Here is a 21,707-nt window from a genome sequence, read left to right as displayed (position 1 = left end):
CACATATTGTTACAGCTTAAATGACACAAAATGTCAGAAATCTGCACCGTCATGAACAAAAATCTAAACCTAACTTTTCATGATTGGTTAGGTTGACCCAAAATATAACTGGACATTTTTGACTCCTTTTGATTTTACATTTGTATTTCACCCTCAGATTGTTTCATTTTTATTTTCTTCCTGCCTTGTTTGGTATCATTGTTTTCAGCTCAACCTGATGTGTCTGAATTTAGTTGTTTTTTTCACAGACGTACTGTATTAACACAACTGAACTCCCACAAAAAAAACCCCATAAAATCCCAGTAGTTTGTTTATTTTACTGTCAAAACCACAGACATGTGGAGTAAATTATTTGTATAACTTGAAATGCAAATATAAATTGTACATTTTGAAAACTTGTGCACACATTTTATAAACATATACAACTATTTATCTGAAAATGCAACCAATACATTTGGCATTTTTAAAATTTGGTACAACCATTTAAAAATACTACTATAACTAAAATGAAAGAACAATCAGGTGTCACAATAAGATGCCCCACAAACTACTTGTGCCAGAACAGCACAGGGACAAACCTGCAGGCCTGACAACAGGAGGTGTATCCCTGCTCCTGTTTTCACCTGGTGACAGTGTTTACATTGCAATGTGCCTTTGTGATAGTCATTAGTGGCCTCACTGACACACAAAACAAAACTATGACTACACAACACACTAACTAGACAACACAACCTACTAACTATACACTCCATGCTAAACGTCACAAATCTCCCACATCTCAAAACTGGCTATCGATCTTTGTCTCTCTCTCGCTGTCTTGCTTTCCCCTCTTCCTAAACAACCAAATCCCAGATGCTGACGTTTTAAAAAATATTGGTCGACATGGTGCATTTTTCCATCGAGAGGAAAGAGGTCTCTTTTTTCTTTCTTTACTGTTTTTGCACTCTCATTAGAAGATGCTTTATTTAAAAATAAAAAAAACAAGAAAGAAGAATAAAAACCAAACGTGACGATATTATTTAGAAAAAAGAAAATTATATATATTTATATTCACTGTTAACTGTAACTGCACTTAAAGTGTTAATACTATCTTATTTTAATAAACAACACTGTCATATGTAAAACTAGGGTGGCACTTGGGGTGGCTAGAAATCATTTTAGGGTGACACTTGCCACCCCAAGCCACCCTTCTAGATCCGCCCCTGCAAGCATTATGACAAACTTTAAATAAGTATTTAGACGTTGGTGTAAAAATTCTGAACTACACAACGACTGACATAAGCGGACTACTTCCCACATTCACTGAAATGCAACAAACACCATATACGCGTTAGACTCATCTGCTATGTGCCACCGGTCTCCTCTGACTGACCGTACCTTCGGGGGTCGCTGTGGGGCGAGTCAGCTAGCGTTATTTAGCAGCAGCACCACACGGTGGGGCTGTTATCACTGCTTTAAACTGTGGCTGCACTCGTCGCACACTGACAGCTTGGTATGACTTCGCATACTAAGTAAAAGAGCTTTTTTGCATTTTCCCGGATAAGACTGAAAACCCTGTCTTTAGTCGAAACCCCCCACCCCTGTATGTGATTCGGGTTGCGTTCACTCGTATTAGAACTCGCAGATCAACTGACCTGTAGAGTCAGATCATGTGACAGAATGGAGGCGTCGCTGAAAAACATTCACCCGTTCACCACATACACATACCGCCAGGAGCCCATTTCACAATAAACGGATAAGGCGACAAACACCCCTGTCCAACTCAGCTCGTAACGTTTATTTCCTCACACTGCAATGACATGAGGGGAGCATGGGGGCCAAGGAGTCGAGGATAGGATTCCTGTCATATGACGAGGCCGTTAAGAGAGGTAAGCCAAAAATCGTGGGAAGTAGAAATCTATCGTTGCGCTAGGTTAGCTGTCTGCTTTTGGGCTAGCCATATGGAAAAGAGAACGTCCTGACCACCCGTTAAAGTGTAACGCTTTAACTGGGTTCACCTGTTATACGAAGTAGACGCCGGGTATAAAGTAAACGCACGGCCTCGATGGAATTGTTATGCCCAGTATTCATTTCGGCATTAAAATTTGTCGAAAAGCTTCCTTATTTTTTCTGATGTTTAGTTAATCACTAGCTGAGCATGTATTTTCCGCAGTCGGTTGCCCTCGTAAGAGACAACGCTGGGTTGCAGCGGAAAGCGTATGTGGATAATGAAATCTTGAAAAATAACGTAGTTAAACAGTCGCTGTATAAAATCTGACCGCGCCGAATTGAATTATTATTCCTTATAGCATTGAGATAATCCTGAAGTATTTTTATGAAGCGCGTTTTTTTTATTTAAGTGCAAGGTGTAGTTAAATTGGCAGGTTGTTGAACAAGGCTTGGTTTGACGTCCTGTCCAGCTAATTGCTGTGGGAGCTAGTGCTGGCTAGCGAGGAGGGATGGGCTGCGCGGACAGTATTTGGCGAAACAGTTGTGAAAGAAATCTCGAATCCGTGCTTGAATATATTTTTCATTTATATATATTTTTGGATGGCATCACAGGTTGCCTCTGTATCAAGCTAACTGCAGCTGACTAACGTTTATGTCTGTGCTGCTACCACTAGCTTGCTTGTCTAGTAGCTAGACAGTTAGCTGGCTTTCACCTAAGTTGTGAGTGGGGAATGCCTCCAGACTGTTTGTTACAGCCCTCGTCTCCCGGTTTTCAAACCGAGCCATGTGCTGCTTAATCGTTGCTGTTGTTGCCAGTGAGCTGTCAGGTTCTGCGGAGCCTAGCGTACACCAGCTAGCTGTGTAGTTGCAGCGGAACAACAACCAGTTGTGCTTTAAATAGCTGCCGCTGCAGTCAGTCTCTTAAAAATGATCAGGTGGGCTTTTTAACACTGAGGAAGCCATTGGCTGGTCTCTGGTAAACAAACAAGCGTTGACAGGCCTGTAATCTAATGCAGCGTCATGATGTATTTCAGCTCGTATGGGCTTTACTGGAAGCATTTTGTTGTCAGGTTAGAGTTTAAGTGCGCACAGGAGAAGCAATGGATACAGTGTAAGCATAGCGGCACTTATGTAAGATATGGGTGAACATTTATCTGCAAACACACAGAGATCTTATCCCTGATGGCTTTCTTGTTGCACTTTACTCCCTGGGTTGGCAACAGCTGAACTTTGTCAGTCCGGATTGCAGCCATGAGAGCCTGTTACACATCTATTACTGTGTCATAACTTTAGCATGCTTCTGCAGGGAAGTTTGACTGGACATCTTTATTATTAATAATGTTATTATGTTGCCTTAGCACAGTTTAGATTTTCGGATAGCGTGACTTTAGTCTTTGTAATACTGCAGCTTAAATATGCCTCAAACAGATTGCCAGTTACACTCTGACGATCATATGTGACCATACACACAGACACACAGTGGAATTATCTAGTCGTCCAGTCTTATCAAAGCAGTCACATGGCACCAATTCTAATTGCTACAGCAGGCTTGACTGCCGCAATTATGAGTTCATTTTCCACGAGAGCCTATTCTGCCAGGACATCAGCAGCGTAATGGGCTTACAGTCAGAAAGATTCACCTTTGTTGTGTTATCCTCCGATCACTCCTCACCATCATTTATTCATTCAAGCCTGATTTGTGCGTGGTAGTTTCTCGAGGGATAATTGTGCCTGAAACATTAGATCTGACCAAAAAGTGCGTGTTCCTCCTCATCGCCACTTTTCTGAAATAGAATAAACTCAAATCTTTGAAATGTGGGAAATCGAATATATAAAAATGTAATAAGCGGTTCAAGAGACACACATCTGAGAGTGTTAAGATTTTAGAGGTAAAAGTCATCTTCCCTTTTTCTGTTGACTCACAGTACAATTGAACATTTACTCATGTGGGAGAGGGGAGCGTTAATTTGTTTGAGAGAAGGTTCGAGTCCAAACATTTGGTGAGGGGCTTGCTGCAGTGACAGCTAACTTTGGGTCAGGTCTGGTTTATTCCACACTGAACGGCTCCACATGCTTGAATCTGCTGTTATCGTTACGATCATCGTTGTCCGTGAGGAACAGAGCTGACAGAACATTTAACTGCATTTGTGATATTGTAAAACTATCAAGGATGATGGGTGTGATTCTCTCTTGAGTAATACGGTTAGTTTTTAAAGTAATCTCACTTTGAATGGCGCTTTACAGCAGGGAAGTGATGCTTCCATTTAGCAGCTGATTGTGCGTACTGCAGCAGACAATGTTCACAAAGCTGTCTGTCCAGGGCCAGAGGTGGGCACTCATCACCGTGTATCATATGTGCTTATAGAGACTGTGGTTGAGGAGCCCGGGTACATTCACAGGCTCAGATTTTGGGGATTACATTTGGTTACATTCTGTTTTTCTTTTATACTCCTGTCCCAGCCCACTAACTCCAGGCTGCTCTGATTGGTCAGCTTGCCCAGAGATGACAAGCAAATGAACTTAAATTCTAAAAAACCCTCCCAGTCAGTCCAGAATGAACAGAGCTCTGTGTAAATCATACAGTAAAGCTTTTTCTTCGTGTTTGAGATGCAGTTTCAATAGAATCAAAGCAGCAGATTCGTTGTATTAAAGTTCCTCTCTGTGAGTATTGGGGATTTCACGGCACCACTGTGATGCATTTTTGATTTCATGCATTAGAGCAGGGGTGTCAAACTCAAATACACAGTGGGCCAAAATTCAAAACTGGAACAAAGTCGCGGGCTAACGTTAATATTTATTGAAATATATTTATTTGTCCAGATATAAGAATGAATCTTTTCTTATGGACTCAAACACATTTTGCTAAAAAACTGAATATGGAATAAGCAAAGCTTAATACTAAACAATATATATATTAGCTGTATAATACCAGTAGGCCAGCTCTGATAGTAATTTGGTATGGCTTCACGGGCCAAATGTAACTAGGCTGCAGGCCAAATTTGGCCCTGGGCCAGAGTTTGACACCTATGCATTAGAGCAACCAACAACAGCTTCTTGATAGCATGACCTTCAACCACCACGGGCACCTGCTCCTTCTGCAAACATGCAAATCTCTCGTATGATTTAACAACACTTCTAACATCTGTTTTAGTCGTCATTTGGAAACAGTTCACATCAAAGAGTTCCTTCATATCCTAAACCTGAATAGATTACACAGCAGAATGTTTTACAGGATGCAAAGAGGTGATTTAATGTTATCGATACTGTATTTGTGAAAACCAACACTTTTCTGTAAATTGCTATTTTATTAATGTAACTTCATTCAGTCATTTTCACCCTCTGCTGCACCTGCCACTGAATCACAGTCAGTTTCTTTGCAGTGGGAATAATAGGAAGTGGAGCGCTGAACACAAGTATAGTGTTCAGACCTGCACACTTCATAGAGTCGTAGTTGATTTTTGGACGTTCTGTGATGAAGAAAGCACAACTATTGTGCCACATTCCTGCTCTTGTTTTGCCGTGTTTAACACCGATGTGCTTGTTGGCGTTCCTTCTTATCAGTCAAATTCAAGAGGGAGCAGATGATATGGACTCTTCCAATCATGGTGGTAGAGAAGCTGATCTCAGTCGTCACAGGCAGCCCTGTTGTTGATGAACTGGCCTTGAGGAAGATGTTTTTTAACCGAGCAACAATGCGTGGCTTTAAAAATGTCCCTGTGGACCTGGAGCTTCATCTGGATGTCTTTATTGCTGTCCAGAATAATTGTTCATGATTTCGATGGAGCTGTCAAAGAGTTGGATTGACATGTTTACCTGTTGTTGTGGTTCCTTACGTTCTCAGTGAGACCGGTTCTTCTTAGTAATCTTTGCTGGCACTTTTCTGGAACACCTTCACGGGTTATTTGTACCTTTGTGGTTGACCACTATGTAGTTCAGCGATGCAACAACAACAGCGGTCACTGTGACACAGCCTCACACTCACTCTACGTCAGCAGGCCTTATCAGCTGAGTTAATGCAGCGCTGCTTTGCATGGGGATGTAAATTTGTATTCTGCTGCCGCACAAACCTCCAGTATGGTGTTTGCTATGGAAACATGAGTAGATAGCAGTGCAACAGCGTATACAACAATCTCTATATTTTGAGCAAAGTTGTGTTGCAGTTTAATATTATGGAAATCCAGTGTGACGGAGCTTTCTACGACCACGTGGTATATGCTTCACAGCAAGTGTTTATTTTGCATTGTTGAGCAAAGATAAGAGGTTTATCAGCTGTTACACAGCCTCCTTGAGTTGGAGGTTGCTTAGTTTTTGGTCCTAGACTTCCTGCATGTGGTTACTGTAAGTTTACACCACATACAGGTGGGAAAGGCACACAACAAGGGCAGTTTTTTGTTTTTACACCAAAAGTACATGTTGAAGGTGTCGAGCTGGGGTGTGACGGTATTCTATCATTTCAAAATCAAGTACAGAATCACAAGTCACATCTGAACGCCCCTTTGAATCACTGTGAAGCATCAGGCTGAACAATGATAAATAATAAAGATTTCACTCGTCGCTTTTTATAAAACAGACGGGATTTAAACGTAACCAGAGGTATTCACAAAACTGCTGAGTGTGCAACAGTGCAGCAAACCGAATAATGATGAGCAGGGCTGCGAGTGGGACGGACGTTAGACACAAGATGACAGCGAATGCCTACCATTGGAGCAAATATCTGAGAGGCAGCATGTTGGGCTGCATCGCTTGTGTGTATGGATAAGTGTGGAAGATCATTTCTTTGCACTGGGACATTTAACAAATTATGGAGACGGCGAACTCGGGCAGTACTGCGAGACACAGACTACTTCCAAAATTATTACAAATGACCAGAGGCCCAGTAAGTCTTAAGGAGAGAAATCCCTCCACGTCTATGAATAAAAACAGCGTCGGTCCAAAGTTACTGTCCTGGAAACTTGTTCTGCTCCTGTCATGGCTGGTGGAGGTGGATGCTTATCTGCTCGTAGAATTTTTGTTCATGTAAAATTTTGAGACCTCATGTTGTCATTGCCAATAAGGTTTCATGCCTCTGGATGTTCATCGATTGTGGTCCACATTTTATTTCTGTTTTATAGAAATTAATTGGAAGACTAGCTTATCCTACCATTTTTTTATTATTTATTCTTTGCTTATTTCTGACTCTTAATGATCCTGTTTCCATCTGACATGAATGGTGTAGTTAACCATCCATGAGCCCGTTCAGCCTCTGTAGGTGTTTTTTTCCTTCCTTGGCTGTATTGTACAGTTTGTTTGCTTTTTTTTAGAGTAATTGCTCTAAACTCTAGAATCTGTAATAGTCTTATTATGTAAAACCGATTTGTTGTTTTTGTTGTTCACCTTTTTTTTCCTCAATGACAGCACAAAATAGACCCTGAGAGTAAAAATGATTTTCCTGTTTTATGTGGTTTTTCCTCTTGCCGACCCCACAACACAGCAGCCTCGTGCTGGTTGCGTGACATCATGCCCACAGGTGAAATGAGCTCTTCAAAAACAGCGCTGCATGTATGTTTGCGCCTCCAGGTGTTTCTGTTGATGCTTTGCCCAGACTAAACAGGGCACGAGGCGAGTTCAGGATTTGCTGCTTCAGAAGCCGTGGTGGAGGGTTGCAGTCCTGACAGCAGCAGCGGCCGACCAGGCTCAGCTTATTTTACTGCCATGATCTAGAGTTTAGATCATGGCAGTAGCTCCTCTACTGCCATGATCATTTAGTGAGGTGGCCATATAGTGGAAACCTGCTGTGAAAGTGTCTGTGTGGACAGCATGGGAGAGCCAAAGTCAAGCTAAGGATGCAGTGACTTGTGTCGGGTGTTACAGACGCAGTCTTTAGACAGCCTGAGACTGTGAGTGGCTGAAAAGTGTGCTTGGGGCACTCATAGAAATCACACCCATTGTTTTGTGTGAATCGAATGGTAGCCATTGCATTTAATGCCACTCAGTGTCTAAGAATACCCGGATTGCATCACAGCATTACAATACACAAAGTGTTCTCCATAATGAGGCCTTTCTTTGTTTACTTTGCCATTAGCGCGTCTTATTACAACAGTTTTCTGCTCTCTGGCAGCGCCAATCATCACGTTAGATCAGGAGTTCCAGGAGAACAATGTTTTATTTTATTTGACTCCAACTCGTCTTCATTTGGTTTACAGATTCTTCGTTCTGTATTTAGCGGAGCCCTTAAGTTATGTAAAAGTAACGCACGTTGAACGTGAAACAAACACAGGAGGTGTCATCAAGGCAAAGATGAAATGAGCGCAATATTCAGGAAAATCAAAGGAACTGATTTATGAGAAACGGTTTTCACAAACGTAACTCATCAAAAGTTTCTACCATTAAGGCATTGAACCAATGAAAGAGTTATTTTGAAGCTTGATCTAAAGAAGAGTTTGATTTCATCAGTCGCACTAAAAAGATACAGTTTCAAAAAGTAGAGACATTGTTGCAGTTCTGATTTGTGATTTATTCATTTTGCTGATTCTCTTATAAGAACTGTAACTGACAGCATATACACGCAAAATTCAACTTTCCTTCAATGCACAGTTTCATTTACTTATTTATGAAACTATATAAGTCACAGGATATTCTGTCACTTTAAGCGCTTTAATAAACTGAACTTAACCCTTTAAAGCCGGTCAGAGCAGCACGCTCCGTTTTGCGTAACTATTTTTAAATCCTGGTAGCTGCAACCATGTAAGCTAGTGCAATAATTTTTTTTGCATATGAAACCGGAGGAGTTGTACTTACATCTTATGCCATCAGCTTGTCCTCGGTCACAGTTTCCTTCCACATATAGCTTTGCAAAAACTGCATAAAAAGCGCTTGCAGCAACAAAAACATAATATTCCAGAAACACGCTTTGCCGATCCGATCAGCTGTTTGTAACACTTCCTACGTCCATCAGCGCAAACTATCGCATGTCCGCCATGACCTGCCCGAAACCGGAAATCACGTCATTTTGCGGAAATGTAGTTTTTTCCCATCAGGGCCTCATGAGCCTATACTGGTGTTTTTAAAAGTTATGTTTGACTTTATGACTTTCTGTGTGGTTTCTGGGATGCTTAGGACTCATATTGCACTGCTGGAAATAGTTTATTTTGATGCATATGCTGCTTTTTTGCAAATTTGCAGTATAATATTTATTTTCGTTTTTCCTGCAGTATATAAAAATTGGTGTATTTCAAAAATAAAACTATGAAGACACTCAAAATAAATTTCCTGTGGTGGGAAACTATTTTGTGCAACTTTTTTGTATTTACAGTTTTGAGGGATAAGCCTCTTAAATTTCTCTAACTAGAAAAATATGTTAAAAAAGCAAAAACGATTTTCAATTTTTTTGTAGTTATTGCACTTTTTTGCAATTTATGTAATTACTATGCACTTAATGCAGACGTATTATTAAAATTTGGGCTATAACAGTTGTATTGATGTATATCAACTTGAAATGCTCCCAAAAATGGCTCCACAGCATGTAAAAATATAATATAAGCTCTGGCGGACTTGGTTCTATGGTAGGTCTTAAAGGGTTAAGGGAGGTGCAAATAATTAAATGATAATGAGTTGCTGTACATGCACCTTTATCTGGTGGCATATTCTGCCTCACCAAACAAAATAACAGATTTACATTAAAAACAACAAACAAATATTGGATAATAAAATAATTTTCAGTATGTTTATAACGTCACCAGGACCCTTTTTCCTTCCTCTGGTCTCAGTGAGGCTGCTGGCTCGGGGACAGCTGTGGTTCTAGAGCTTTCTTCTGTTAGCTTTAAAATGTCCGTGCTCAGCTGGGTGATCAGGTTTGCTGTTACCACCATGCTGATCTTCCTGTGGTACTGACATGTTAGCGACTGGCTGTGAGTGTGGGCGAAGGTATTTGATGGACTGCGTTTAATTTCCCAGTAAACATCAGTATCAGTAGAATCAGTTATTAAGGCCCTGTTTGTAAATGGCCAGTTTACAGTCACCAGTTAGCCAGAGTACCTGGAGGAGCCCCACAGAGGTGCAGGAGAACAGGGAGCCTCCTCGCAGTCAGGTGACAGCTCATTGTTCAAACACTGTGTGACACTAAAAACAAAGAATTAAGAAATCATAGAAACTTTCTCAGACGTGCCCTCATTTTTAAAAATTTATTTCTGATAAATTTGGATGGTTTTATGTGATTGGAGTCACATACACAGACTCTATTTAGCATTCATTTTGAGCTTTGTTCATATCCATGCAGAAGAACGATGCCTTCTGCAGTTATGTTACTGGTGAGAGCCCCCCCAAACTTATTTTACAAGCTCGGGCTTGCTAGCCACGACTATTTCAGACGTGTTTTCCTCAAAGTGGCAGGCTTGTTGTCTACAAAGTGGACAGCTTTTTTCCCTCGTCAGGTGGGAAACACACTAGCACGGGGTGGTTATTGAAGACAATCTTGTAAAATCTGCTTGAAGGCCTGAAGAACCAGTAACGACAGGACTATGATTTATAACTTGTAGCTTTAAAAACATTAAGTGAAGCAGATGTTACAGGAGGGAAAGAGCCTGCCCTTCCATTTATTATTCCCGTTGAAAGAAGCTGATCTCTGGTTCGGTGGCTGCGCGCATTAAAAAGCTCATTTCAAGAGACTAAATTTGTAGAAGCAAATCTAAATTCAGCGCCAGACACAAATCCAGACATTCAATATTAACGAGCTGTTCCTGCTCCTTAGAACAGGTGGAATATCTTTATCAGTTACTGTTTTAAACAGAAATGATTTAACTTGATGAATATTTAACATCAGACTCCAAACTCATGAGGACTAAATGGGCTCCTCAGCCAGCTGCGCTCTGCTTCCTCGGGTGAACCACCTCCACATCTGTCACCATGGAGATTGTGGAGCTCTCCTAGGACCTCCAGGGTATTTGTTATGCTTGCACTTGCTAATATGTGCGAGATGAAGGCCGCCACATCTTCACGATTCATGTGACTTTAAGGTGCCTGGTCATCATCGCCATAATATTAGATGTGTGTACGTTATGGCAGTGAGTCCCACTATAGGCTGTGAACATTTCCACAGGCCCAAATCTGAACAATAAGCGAAGACGTCTGTAGCCTTCAGATCTGTTTGTACCTTAATCTGCATCTTCCATGGAGAGGTGGGAGGTGACTAATACAGCCTCATGAAATCCTGTGCTGGTAGGTTAATGGTTAACTGGCTGGGCTGTTGATGCTTTGACGCTGATTATATTTATATTACAGATTGTAATGATTTATGGAAGGTAATTAGAAATATGTTTCACTTGATTCATAGTCATAATAAAATACATTTTTTTATGCATCGGTCATGGACTGATGTCATTCAGTTTTCTCTCGTGTCTTTTAATAAACAACATCAATGTGGTTTGAAATTTCATGACCTCAGTTTATGTGCAGCTGCAGCAGCTGAATAGAGAGTACTGAGTGCTGTTACCGCTGCTCTCCGGCTGCACAAGGTCGATTTATTGGTTGGTAATACAGATTATTGATAGGCCACAAAGAGGCGTTGGACCCTGAATTCATGCTTGTACGTGTGAAGAAGGGAGGGAGGGCGAGCGACAGAGGGGACGGAAACATGAAAGGAAAACTAGTATTTACCCTGATTTGTTCTACTTTGTTGCTGACCTCGAGTTGACGGTTGATCTGCGTCACCAGTGTTTGGTTCACTTTTTCTTTCGAGTCGAGGCAGCGAAAAGCCAGTGAGAAGTTGGGAGTGTCTGCTTTTTTCCTTTTCCAAATCTTTCATTGGTTTTCTTTCTAAAATGAGTCAAAAAGCTCTGTTGGGATTCGCTCTTTATGTCTAAAGTCTACAGCTCAGACTCAGAGAGGAGCTCAGAATCTGAACTGAATAAAGAATCATGTAACAAAATGAATTCATGAATCTGATTCTTATCATCCTTCACATTAAAAAACAACTTCAAAGATTTATTTGCTGTTTTGTTGTTGTTGTTTGTTTGTTTTGTGGTTAATCAGAGATGTGGAGGACAGCCAGGTTTCTGTGGCTCTGCAGTGGTTGGATGGATCGTTTTCTGCTGCTTGTGTCATGAATACAGTTAGCTGCTACCTCTCATGACACACAAGGGGGCTTTAGTCTGTCTTCCTGCAGCTTTGTGCTCTGTGTTGATCCCCATGTGTGATTGGCTGCCTGCAGCCTGTGATTCAGCACTTGAGCATTAATCAGTCCTGTCTTCAGTTGGGTAGCTGTCACCTCTCATTGATGCATGGGTTCAGGCCCGAGTACAGCGATGCAGCGCCCTGCTGACCTCAGACCCACAGCATGTAGCTAGGCCACTTTATTACAATGGCTTAGGCGTATTGTTAGAATTGCATCAATATTATTTGTACAGATTGCTTAATATAATTATATTTATCAATATTGTCAATATATCTTATGGCTATAGAATTTGTGAAAATATAATAAGCTCATCAGTGATGTTGTGGTCAGCTTTAATGCTAATCATGTAGGAGGATGTTTAGTAATCTGCCTGGGTACTATGGGATGTGCTAATGTATTAGGGTTACATAATTGGATAGGTGCTTATGGAATTTGCTGCTTGCACGATTGGAAAATGCACCCGAGGCTGAAAGGTATGAAAGATCTGCTCCCATCCAGATGATGGATGTCTTTTTCAGGTTGGGCCTTCTGTGTCAGCAGGACGCTGCTCGAGTGCACGCTTCATCTGTTACAACAGCATAGCTTCATGTAGGGGTGGGAGATATAAACGATATAAATTTGGCCAACGATAGAGATTTTGACTATACCGCTCTACCGCGATAGCACATGTTGATGATGTCATCAAGCTGCGCCTGTTTTGGTCAAAAGCATTGCAGCGGCTACAACCATTATCATCTGCAAATTATGCCGGGCGACAGTCACAGCAAAGAGATGAAGCACTTTTGAAATATGTGGAAAGCCAAAAACTGCGCTTCCTCCACTTCCGTAACATTGATTCATTAATGCTGAATTCTCTCCAGCTGCTCTGTTCCCATGTTGTTGCAGTATATTAATAACTAACCTGGTATTGTGGATGAATAATCTCAGTTGTTCTCCTGACTGAAGTTTGGCCCGTGTATAGCATCCTGCTATGCGATTGCATTTGTCCCTGACCACCAGAATCCCTCACGTTAACTTTTAATGAGTGGAAAAAAGTTGGCGTTCATCCTCCAGCTTCACTGTGCTAATGTTATGCTAACATAGCTGTGTCGCTAGCAATCACGTAGCACAACATTATATACCAGGTAGTCCAACTTCAGTAACCCTGCAAACGTCACTGCTGTTTAGTTTTCTGTCTTCATTTATGTTGAAAGTGATAGCAGAGCTGTACGTTTTAATTAGTTTCAGAAATCTCTCAATCAGAACATGCTATGAAATGTTTAGGTGGAAGCTAGCGAGCTAACTTCCTGTTAACTTCTAACTCCGTTAAATTTAATAACTTCTGTTTTCATGGATGCCTGGATGTAAAACATAATTGTTACACCCGATAAAGCAGCAACGCTGATGATTTAATTAAAGATGAAATAATTTAGACCGTTTTTAACTCTTAGTGTTCGTTTGACTTTGGGATATGAAGGGGACGGAGTTTAGGACCCAGATTACTCCGTGAAGCTCCTCACTACGGCAGCCGTAATGCTCTGACAATCCATCAAGCAGTGCGGCTTACCAAAGTTGTACTAAAACATTTTTTAACAGATTTCTGCAGCCAAAATCGGTTCGAGGTCAGTAAGCACAACCAGGATTCATACATAAGGCACACTCTCGATTTTTGAGAAAATTAAAGGATTTTAAGTCCTTATAGTGTGGAAAATACGTTATACAGAAGAAAACAATATATCGTGATATATATCGTTACCGCACGTGCTTCAAATTATACCGCGATATGGATTTTAGGCCATATCACCCAACCCTAGCTTCATGGTGCTGATCTGGCGTACCTCAGGTTCAACCTTTCAAACACTTTGCTCTCTCAAAAGTCCAGCAAATGCTTTCCTCAGTTCCCAGTAACACCACAAGTGGTGCTAAAATAGAGGGGATACAGAATTGTAACAACATCTCTTAAAGCGGTACATTTTCTCATTTTAAATATTAGATATTTTATTGACAACTGATCATAAAAACAACATAGTGGATCTGCACCTCAGTCATTATGTGCGCAGCGTCTCAACGTTTTTGGCACTGGGGTTGTATTAGCAGTGATGAGAAAAGTGAAATTAGTGAGCCGCATGAGCTCAGCATCAGCCTCTCGAGGCAGCCGTACATAAACAGGAGTATTAGCTGCTCTGGTTTCTGCAGTTGCCATCCAGCTTCACATAGATGTTGTACTCGGCAGCTGGTAGGTTAATGACTGGCCAATGCATACTCTGTGGTCCTGCAGGTGCTTATGGAGTTCTGTGTGCACAGTTCATGAAGAGAAACATATTTCCCTGTAGTCCTAACTGCACATCCCTGAACGTGGATGACTTATAAATGGCCCTAGATCACACAGACATTCAGCTTTTCTGCAAAGTAAAAAAGGCTGTTTGGTGCCTTTAAAAACAGTCGTTTCTTTGTGTTTTCATTCAAATATTGTCAACTCTTCCCACACATGAATATTCAACAGAAGTTAACCTTAGAGTGTCAAAACCAACACAAGATATTTGTTGTTTTGGATCAGAGCCATGTCTCCCTGCTTGCTACGGGAGAACCTGCAGAGATCTGTGTGCAAAAGGAGAGTGGGCGTGGGGCTTTGCCGAGCGAACTCTGTATGTAGTCCAATTTTAAGGTATCGACCTTACTAGATATAAACTATATAGTATCATCCTGTATTGCAACTAAAATCTAATGAAACATTTTAGCTGCTGATGTTGCTCAAAGATTCCTTGGCAGTCAGTTCTGCTCTTTAGGTGCAGATCCACCACTGAAATCACTGCTAGGGATGAGAACTTTGGAGGCAGCTAAGTAGGGGTAGCTGTGTTCACTGGAGGAGCCAAGGTCACTGCTAGGGATGGGTATCGTTTAGGTTTTATCCAATACCGGTGCCAAACCGGTACTTTTGAAATGGTGCCGGTGCTTAAAGAATGGAGAACACAAACTTTGTCCAAAAACCTCTCATGTTCAGCTGTTTTTTTGTAAAAAGATAACAATGTTAGCCTTTTCTGCAGCTATGGGGCATATATGGTATCACTCTTGGCTGGAAGCAGCTTAAACAATGGAAAAAACACAAACTTTGTCCAAAAACCTCTCATGTTTAACTGTTTTCCACTTTTTCTTTGGTCATTTTAGCCTTTTTGTCCAGGGTGAAGGGAGTATCTGCCATCAAACAAGAAGACAGCCGCATGTAGCTATGATGGTGTTTGCTAGTTCACCTTACATGCATTAATGTAATAACGTGGTTAGCCTACTCAACGTAAATTACACACGAACAACATTAAGCGACTCACACAGAGAAGAACGGCTGCTGCTGCATCATCATCCTCATCATTTCTGCTACACTGGCAGGGCTAGGGGCCAGGACTCTCCTCTTCGGGTTTTTGGGGGATGTTGCTAACTCCGGGTCGATAACAGGCACCACACCTGCAGTAGATGTGCTCGGTGTGAGGTCTGGCAGCAAGCTATCAAATACGGCGCATTTCTCGGCTTTTAAAAAAAACGCTATGCGTCGCCAGGTGTTTCATCAGATTTGAGGTGTTACCTCCTTTGACAGTATCACAGTATCAGCTTAAAGCACTTGTTGCAGCTGCTGAGTTTGCATCTTTTGCTGTGAAGTACAGCCAGACTTTTGACCGCTTCGCCTTGGGCATTTTTAATCTGTAGCTCTGCTCTAAAAGAACGTACGTACCTGGACCCGCCTACTATCCTCGGAAACGTAAAATGATTGGCTAGAATCTAAAGTGTGTCACATCTCAGGGAAATAAAGCACCGAAATGTGCGCTGCTTTTCTGTCTGGTTACTACCGTTTATGTCAGAATCGCCATCATGGCACCGGATACCGGTACCCATCCCTAGTCACTGCCATTGGGTGTATGCAGAATTGGCCTTCCCATGAGCCCTTTTCAGGATTTCTGTTTCAGGATCCCTCGATCCACAAGGTGATGTAATATTTGTGTGTGTGTGACTGCAGTGACGTTTCTGAGCTCAAAGACGACATCAGATGTTGCAGCTTGTTTTAGTACATGTGGGAAAATGTTACATAGTTAACAGCAAGGTTTAAAGGAGTGGACAGCTGTTTGTCCTGCTTCTGCTAGATGAAAGAAAAAGGTCAGGACACCAGTGACCTACTGGTGCCTCAGTCTGGGTAAGGTCACATGGATGTTAGGCATCGCCCCCCCAGTGGGAAGTAAAATCACTGTTTTTGTCACTTTTTTTCACAAATCAATAAACTTTATCGACTGTTGCCACACAGGTGCATACACACACACACACACACACACACACACACACACACACACACACACACACACACACACACACACACACACCTTCTATTAAGTTGATCTTTAGCTTCATAGTTGAAGATGTGGTTTATCATTGGCCCACTGTCGGCCTGTTGCAGATTGTAGTGATATCAAAGAAATGCAAACACTTGCACTACGAGGGAAATTCAATACAGCCGGGCTTTCTTTGCTTTAGCAGAGCTGAAAAAATCTAAAACCCCAGCTGGACATAACAGGTATCACGATGGTGCTTATCAGCTTCCTGTGTTAAGCTGAGCTTTCTGCTCTGGGTCCGACGCACATCCTCATCAAAGGGGCTTTTAATGTGTTGCCCGACTCTCCTTCAGCACAGAACAATCCCCACGAGTGCAGCCGACTCCAGTGAGTGTTATTAAATGATTATATTGAAATGGTGATAAAATCTAACATTACATTGCAACACTGTTGCAAAGAAGACAGGAAATTAATGTTGCAGAAAATTGTTAATCCTGTGATTTAAGCGCCCAGAGCGGGAAGATGAGCATTTTAATCAGAGTTAATTGTTTTAAGTGTGGGTGTTCATTTTTAACATGACTGCCTCACATTAGAGCTCGGAAACTTTAAACTGGATACATTTAAACACTGAAACTTACTGACCCACCGGCTAATGAAGGAGATGTGGAAATCCTTTTAGTTTGCCTGCACACAAAGTGAAATTAACTCCATTGATCAAATAGCTGTTCTTGGTTGTTGTTGTGTGTTCTAGTAGCTTCCAATTCAACAGTGTAAAGGAGACTTGGCAGCAAAGTAAAGCAAAAATGTAAAGAATAGACTGCATGCACAAGCCTCTAACAACTAGGGCTGCCACGATTAGTCGACTAGTCACGATTACGTCGACTATTAAAATCATCGGCGACTAATTTAATAGTTGACGCGTCGTTTGAAGCTTTGTAAGATCCCAAAAGACGCAGGAATAAGTAGTAGGATTTAAGAGTGTAATAACGGTCTGAAACAGCAGATGGCAGCACTGCATGTACAAGGATGCCAGCTGCCGTTAAACCCCGAAGAAGAAGAAGCTGTGTCCCAGAATTCATAGCGCGGCCCAGCTCAGTTTCCAACAATGGCGGCAGCTAGTTAGTTTTAATATTACTCTTATTATTCTTTCTGGGTCACAAAATAAACGTTTAACATATTTTCAGGCGAGAATGTAGCTGTGTAAACCTCAAATATCTGCTCAGTTTATCAAGACACCACATATTTTCAAAAGCGCTCCGACGTTTTCGGAGACGTCTGTTAGCCACTAGCTCGATAGCTAGCCGGGGGCTAGGCTAACTAGAGCCGTGAGAACACCGGACTCCCGGCAAATCGTTTTCAAACCCACCGCCGTCTTTCACTACTCAGGTTAAACATGATATATAAGTCACTTAGATAACTTCAAAATGTTATTGTTTGGCTTTTTTTAGTATTTTATTTGTTCCTGAGTAAATCGGTTTGGCTGAGATTAAAGTTATAGTTTTTACACAGCTGAATAAACGTCAAGCAGATTAAACTCTATCGAAACAATCTGCAAATGTCATTAAAATTTAATAAACTATCATCTTGTCTTTATTTTTAGTTAGCACATACCGTAAACACTTCAAGCTGTAAGCTAATGATAGTTATATAAGAAGTTATATAAGAGCAGATGCTGCTGGTGCAATAAGCTATAAGTTTTACGTCTAATGGATGATGATCTGATTAGTCGACTAATTGCAAAAATAATCGGTGACTAGTCGACTATCAAAATAATCGTTTGTGCCAGCCCTACTAACAACAAGATGCACAGTTTGCACTGCTCTAACTTTGTAGCTTCATTTGCTGTTAGTAAGATAAACGGCTTAACAACCGGCACATAGAGAATAAAGAGAATTTACATTGCAGTTAAAATATGATGCAAATAAAAGAGTTTGTTTAAAAAAAACCCTCTAAGGTTTTGTGCTCAGAAGAAGTTGCCATGGTGAGTTGGTCAGTTACAAAGAGGGCCACTTTGGTAACACCAAGAACTCTGAGCTCACTGACCCATTAATCTCGCTTTGCTTTGGCTCAGCATCAGAGCTTTTCTGCAAAATAACCACGATTTTAAAAAAGCAGCCCTCAGACGTCTAACTTTGGGATGTCTTCGTCTTTATACCAGCGATGACTTATTAAAGAAAGTGAAAGGCGTAGGGTTAGACGTGCACAGCTTCTTTGGATTCGCAACACGCAAGCTAAAATCCACATGTAGTTTTCAGCCAGCAGGAGCAGCAGATACACGAGGCACCAGCGACATAAATGGTCACAGCTCAGAGCTGCTGCACTCCGTCGGGTGGACGTCATTAAACGCTGATGTTTGTTGGTGTCATTCCATGTTTCAGTGGCTCTCACCGCTGTGCACCAGGAAACCATTTCTGTGTTGTGATAGACGCACGCAGGCTTCGTTACAGCAGCTGGAGAGATCTGTGAAAAGGACCGGAGGCCTTTTTTAATAGAATTCATCTCTCCCAAAACAAAACACACGATTCCACATCCATTATCTCAGAACACGAGATCATGTATTATTTTCTAATGATAGTTTCCAATCAGTATTTAGTATTACCACAAACTGCACACCAATGTGCAGGACTATAGGGGAGCAGATAAACCCATGACTCTTTGGAGCAGTGGCTTTCTTTAGTCTTGTTGTCTCTGCGAGGTTGTCAGTGACCTGTAAATACCTTCTGATCGTCAGCTTACCTTTCATAAAACCACATCTTGGCACTTTTTTGGCACTTGACACAGTTTTCAAACCAGGATAATTGAAAAGGTTCTTGTTCTGTGTTGCGCTTACAGCACACCTGTGTCCAGCAGTGCTTCGAAAAGACGTGTTGTTAGTTTTATACATTTATATAATGCTTTCCTAGTCTTGCTGACTGCTTACTTTACATCTGTACAGCACTTTATTCTGTAGACTTAAACCACATCGTAGCCATTTAAAGTCCACCCAGAAACCCCCGGCTGTGGTTTGGGTCAGGGTTCTTCATGCTACGAGGAGACACCACTGTAACGATGTGCTCGTCCTCTCAGGCAGGAGAAAAGCCTCAGTAGCAGTGTGACCTTTAACATTTTTCAAACTCGCTGAGCCTGTATCTATAAATAAATTTTTTAGGTTTTGTATGGTTCAGTTTTTCTGTTTTTGTGGAAATAAATGTGAAGAATGAAGGTGGAGTCACACCCTGCCCATCAGCTGATCTTATACACCAGCTCCCTCCTCATGCCTGTTATGTCCGTTCGGTCAAACACCAGCACCCTGCTGTTACTGCTGAAAGGCATGTGCGTCACTTCATTAGCCCGTTAACACAAATTGTGCGTTCTTAGTAAAGTTTGATCCAGCCGAGGCCGTTAGTTTGAAGCGTGTGACAGGAGTCAGAGTGAAACTGCGTCTGTGGAGATGAAAAAGGTTACTGGGCCAACCAAGGTATATGCGTAGTGTGTGCGCCCGCACGTCACTTCCTGTAAATGGGGTTTGAACTCTGTTTTGTTGTTAAACTGATTTTTACTTTTTTAAAATAAAGATTTATGTCCAGTTACTCTTGGTTACCTGCTATAGAGAAGTCAGAGGTTTGTGATTGGCTCAGTTTACTGATTATCTGCCTGTCAGCAAGATTACAGTAAAAGTAACTGGCTGCATGTCAGTAAACTTAGTGGAGAGGTGGAGCATTAAAAGAACCTTTTGAATTTTAGTGGTGATTCGGGTTACTTTCTTTAGGGCATTGTCTTGGTGCTCTCTCGGTGTGCTCTCCGGGTCTGCTTGGATGTCGTTAGCCTGCGTGCACGGGCTCTGCTTTTTTGTTAAAGGCACAGTAGTCCACTGTTATTTGAATTAGCTGTTGCACCCTAACACCAACGTATCCAGGTAAAAGTGAGTCTCTTTTAATGTCTCTCCTCTGAAACTTTTAGTTGGAAATAAAGTTTATTGCTCAAAATGAGTTTATGCCTGAATGTTGCAGGCTAGCATCGCGGTGACAGTGTGTGTGCGTGAGCGTTTGCACGTGTGTGGGGTCCATCTGGGTAGGCTTTAGGGTCAAACCTGAAACCCCATGAGCACTACTGCCCCTACTGGCTCTGTCGAAATAGGTGATATCAGAAACACGAGTGTGAAAAGTTTCCATAAAGGCGGAATAACAGCTTTTAAGAGAGTTGTTGATGGAACTCGGCACGAGTAGTTTTCCGTGAGACGCAAACAAAAATGTCATCTGTGCTTCTTGCTTTGACCTTGTGCTGTGGAAGGGTTAAATTAAAGTGATTCAGCTGAAGCTGTGACAGAAAATATTACATGTGTATTAAAGAGCAGCTGTCGAAGTGGAGCTGATCAGACAGCATCAACAATGTGAGCGTTGACAGAGATGGCGTGGTAGTATTAATGTAAACATGTAACGTGTGAAAGAAAGACTGAGATTGTTTTTACGTTTGCCTTAAGTGCACGAAAAAGTCGAATGATCGCACGTTACAAAGGATGTGCAGATGTCACTGGCTGTAACCGATGTGCATGTTTGCATATCTATCACACATGGTTAGCTTTGACTTTGACCACATGAATCTGTTTTTAAGCTCTATTTTGGTCTCCACCATCTCCAGTGACGGTGTGTCTTTGTTATCATATAAACAACATCTTGCATTAAGTAAACATATTCTCCAATCAGACTTAAAAATACCTCGATGGAGATTCTAGTGCTCTCCATCACGTCCTCATCAACATCTCGTAAGCTTCTCTGGAAAATTTCTCAAGATTTGTTGCACACTTGGAAGGATGAGCTAAAGTTTAGCTGAAATGTCAACCTGCAACCTCTCTGATTGGTGGAGGCATATGAATACAAGTAGCCACAAGTGGTGTAATTGCAGCAATGGCTGTAATGGCAGCTGCATCGTGTAGTGGTAAGACTACACACCTCTGGAGCGGGGGTCGCAAGTTTGATTTCCACCCGGTATCCAGTAAGGGTCCTGGCTAGGACCCCCATGCTAGAAACAAGCCCTGGAGTGGCGTGGCTGTGTCTGCAGCCTGTCCACAGTTCAGGACACAAGCATTTCACTGCATGTTCACTATATGTTGTACTGTGACAAATAACAGTTGTATATTTGCAATTACATAAGCAGTGTAGAAAATGAGCATACTGAAATGACTAAAGTTTCTTTCTTTCTTTAAAGCCACACTTTAATGCACTCAAGGTCAAATTTAAGGACGTCCGTTATTTGTAGTCTCTTAAGACTACAACAGGAAACACACTGTTTTAGTTTATCATTAGGGCTGCCACAAACGATTATTTTGATAGTCGACTAGTCACCGATTATTTTTGCGATTAGTC

General features: G+C 41.6%; 1 protein-coding gene across 4 annotated transcripts in view; it reads left to right on the top strand.

The window, feature by feature from the left end:
- Positions 1–1,653: 1,653 nt before the first annotated feature.
- The window catches only part of usp32 (ubiquitin specific peptidase 32), a 70,228-nt gene continuing 50,174 nt past the window's right edge, over positions 1,654–21,707 (top strand). For 3 of the 4 annotated variants that reach the window (XM_087841450.1, XM_087841438.1, XM_087841444.1), the window contains exon 1: positions 1,655–1,868. In XM_087841450.1, the coding sequence (XP_087697576.1) occupies positions 1,811–1,868 (58 nt within the window). In that variant the 5' untranslated portion in view covers positions 1,655–1,810. Of the gene's footprint in view, positions 1,869–21,707 lie in introns of all 4 variants that reach the window. The other variant, XM_087841431.1, reaches the window with a different exon arrangement.

The sequence above is a fragment of the Neolamprologus brichardi genome, chromosome 1 (genome assembly GCF_056152115.1).
Source record: "Neolamprologus brichardi isolate AB-2024 chromosome 1, ASM5615211v1, whole genome shotgun sequence".
Taxonomy (NCBI): Eukaryota; Metazoa; Chordata; class Actinopteri; order Cichliformes; family Cichlidae; genus Neolamprologus; species Neolamprologus brichardi.
Note: the sequence above shows the minus strand (reverse complement) of the source record. Positions and strands in the feature narration are given on the sequence as shown.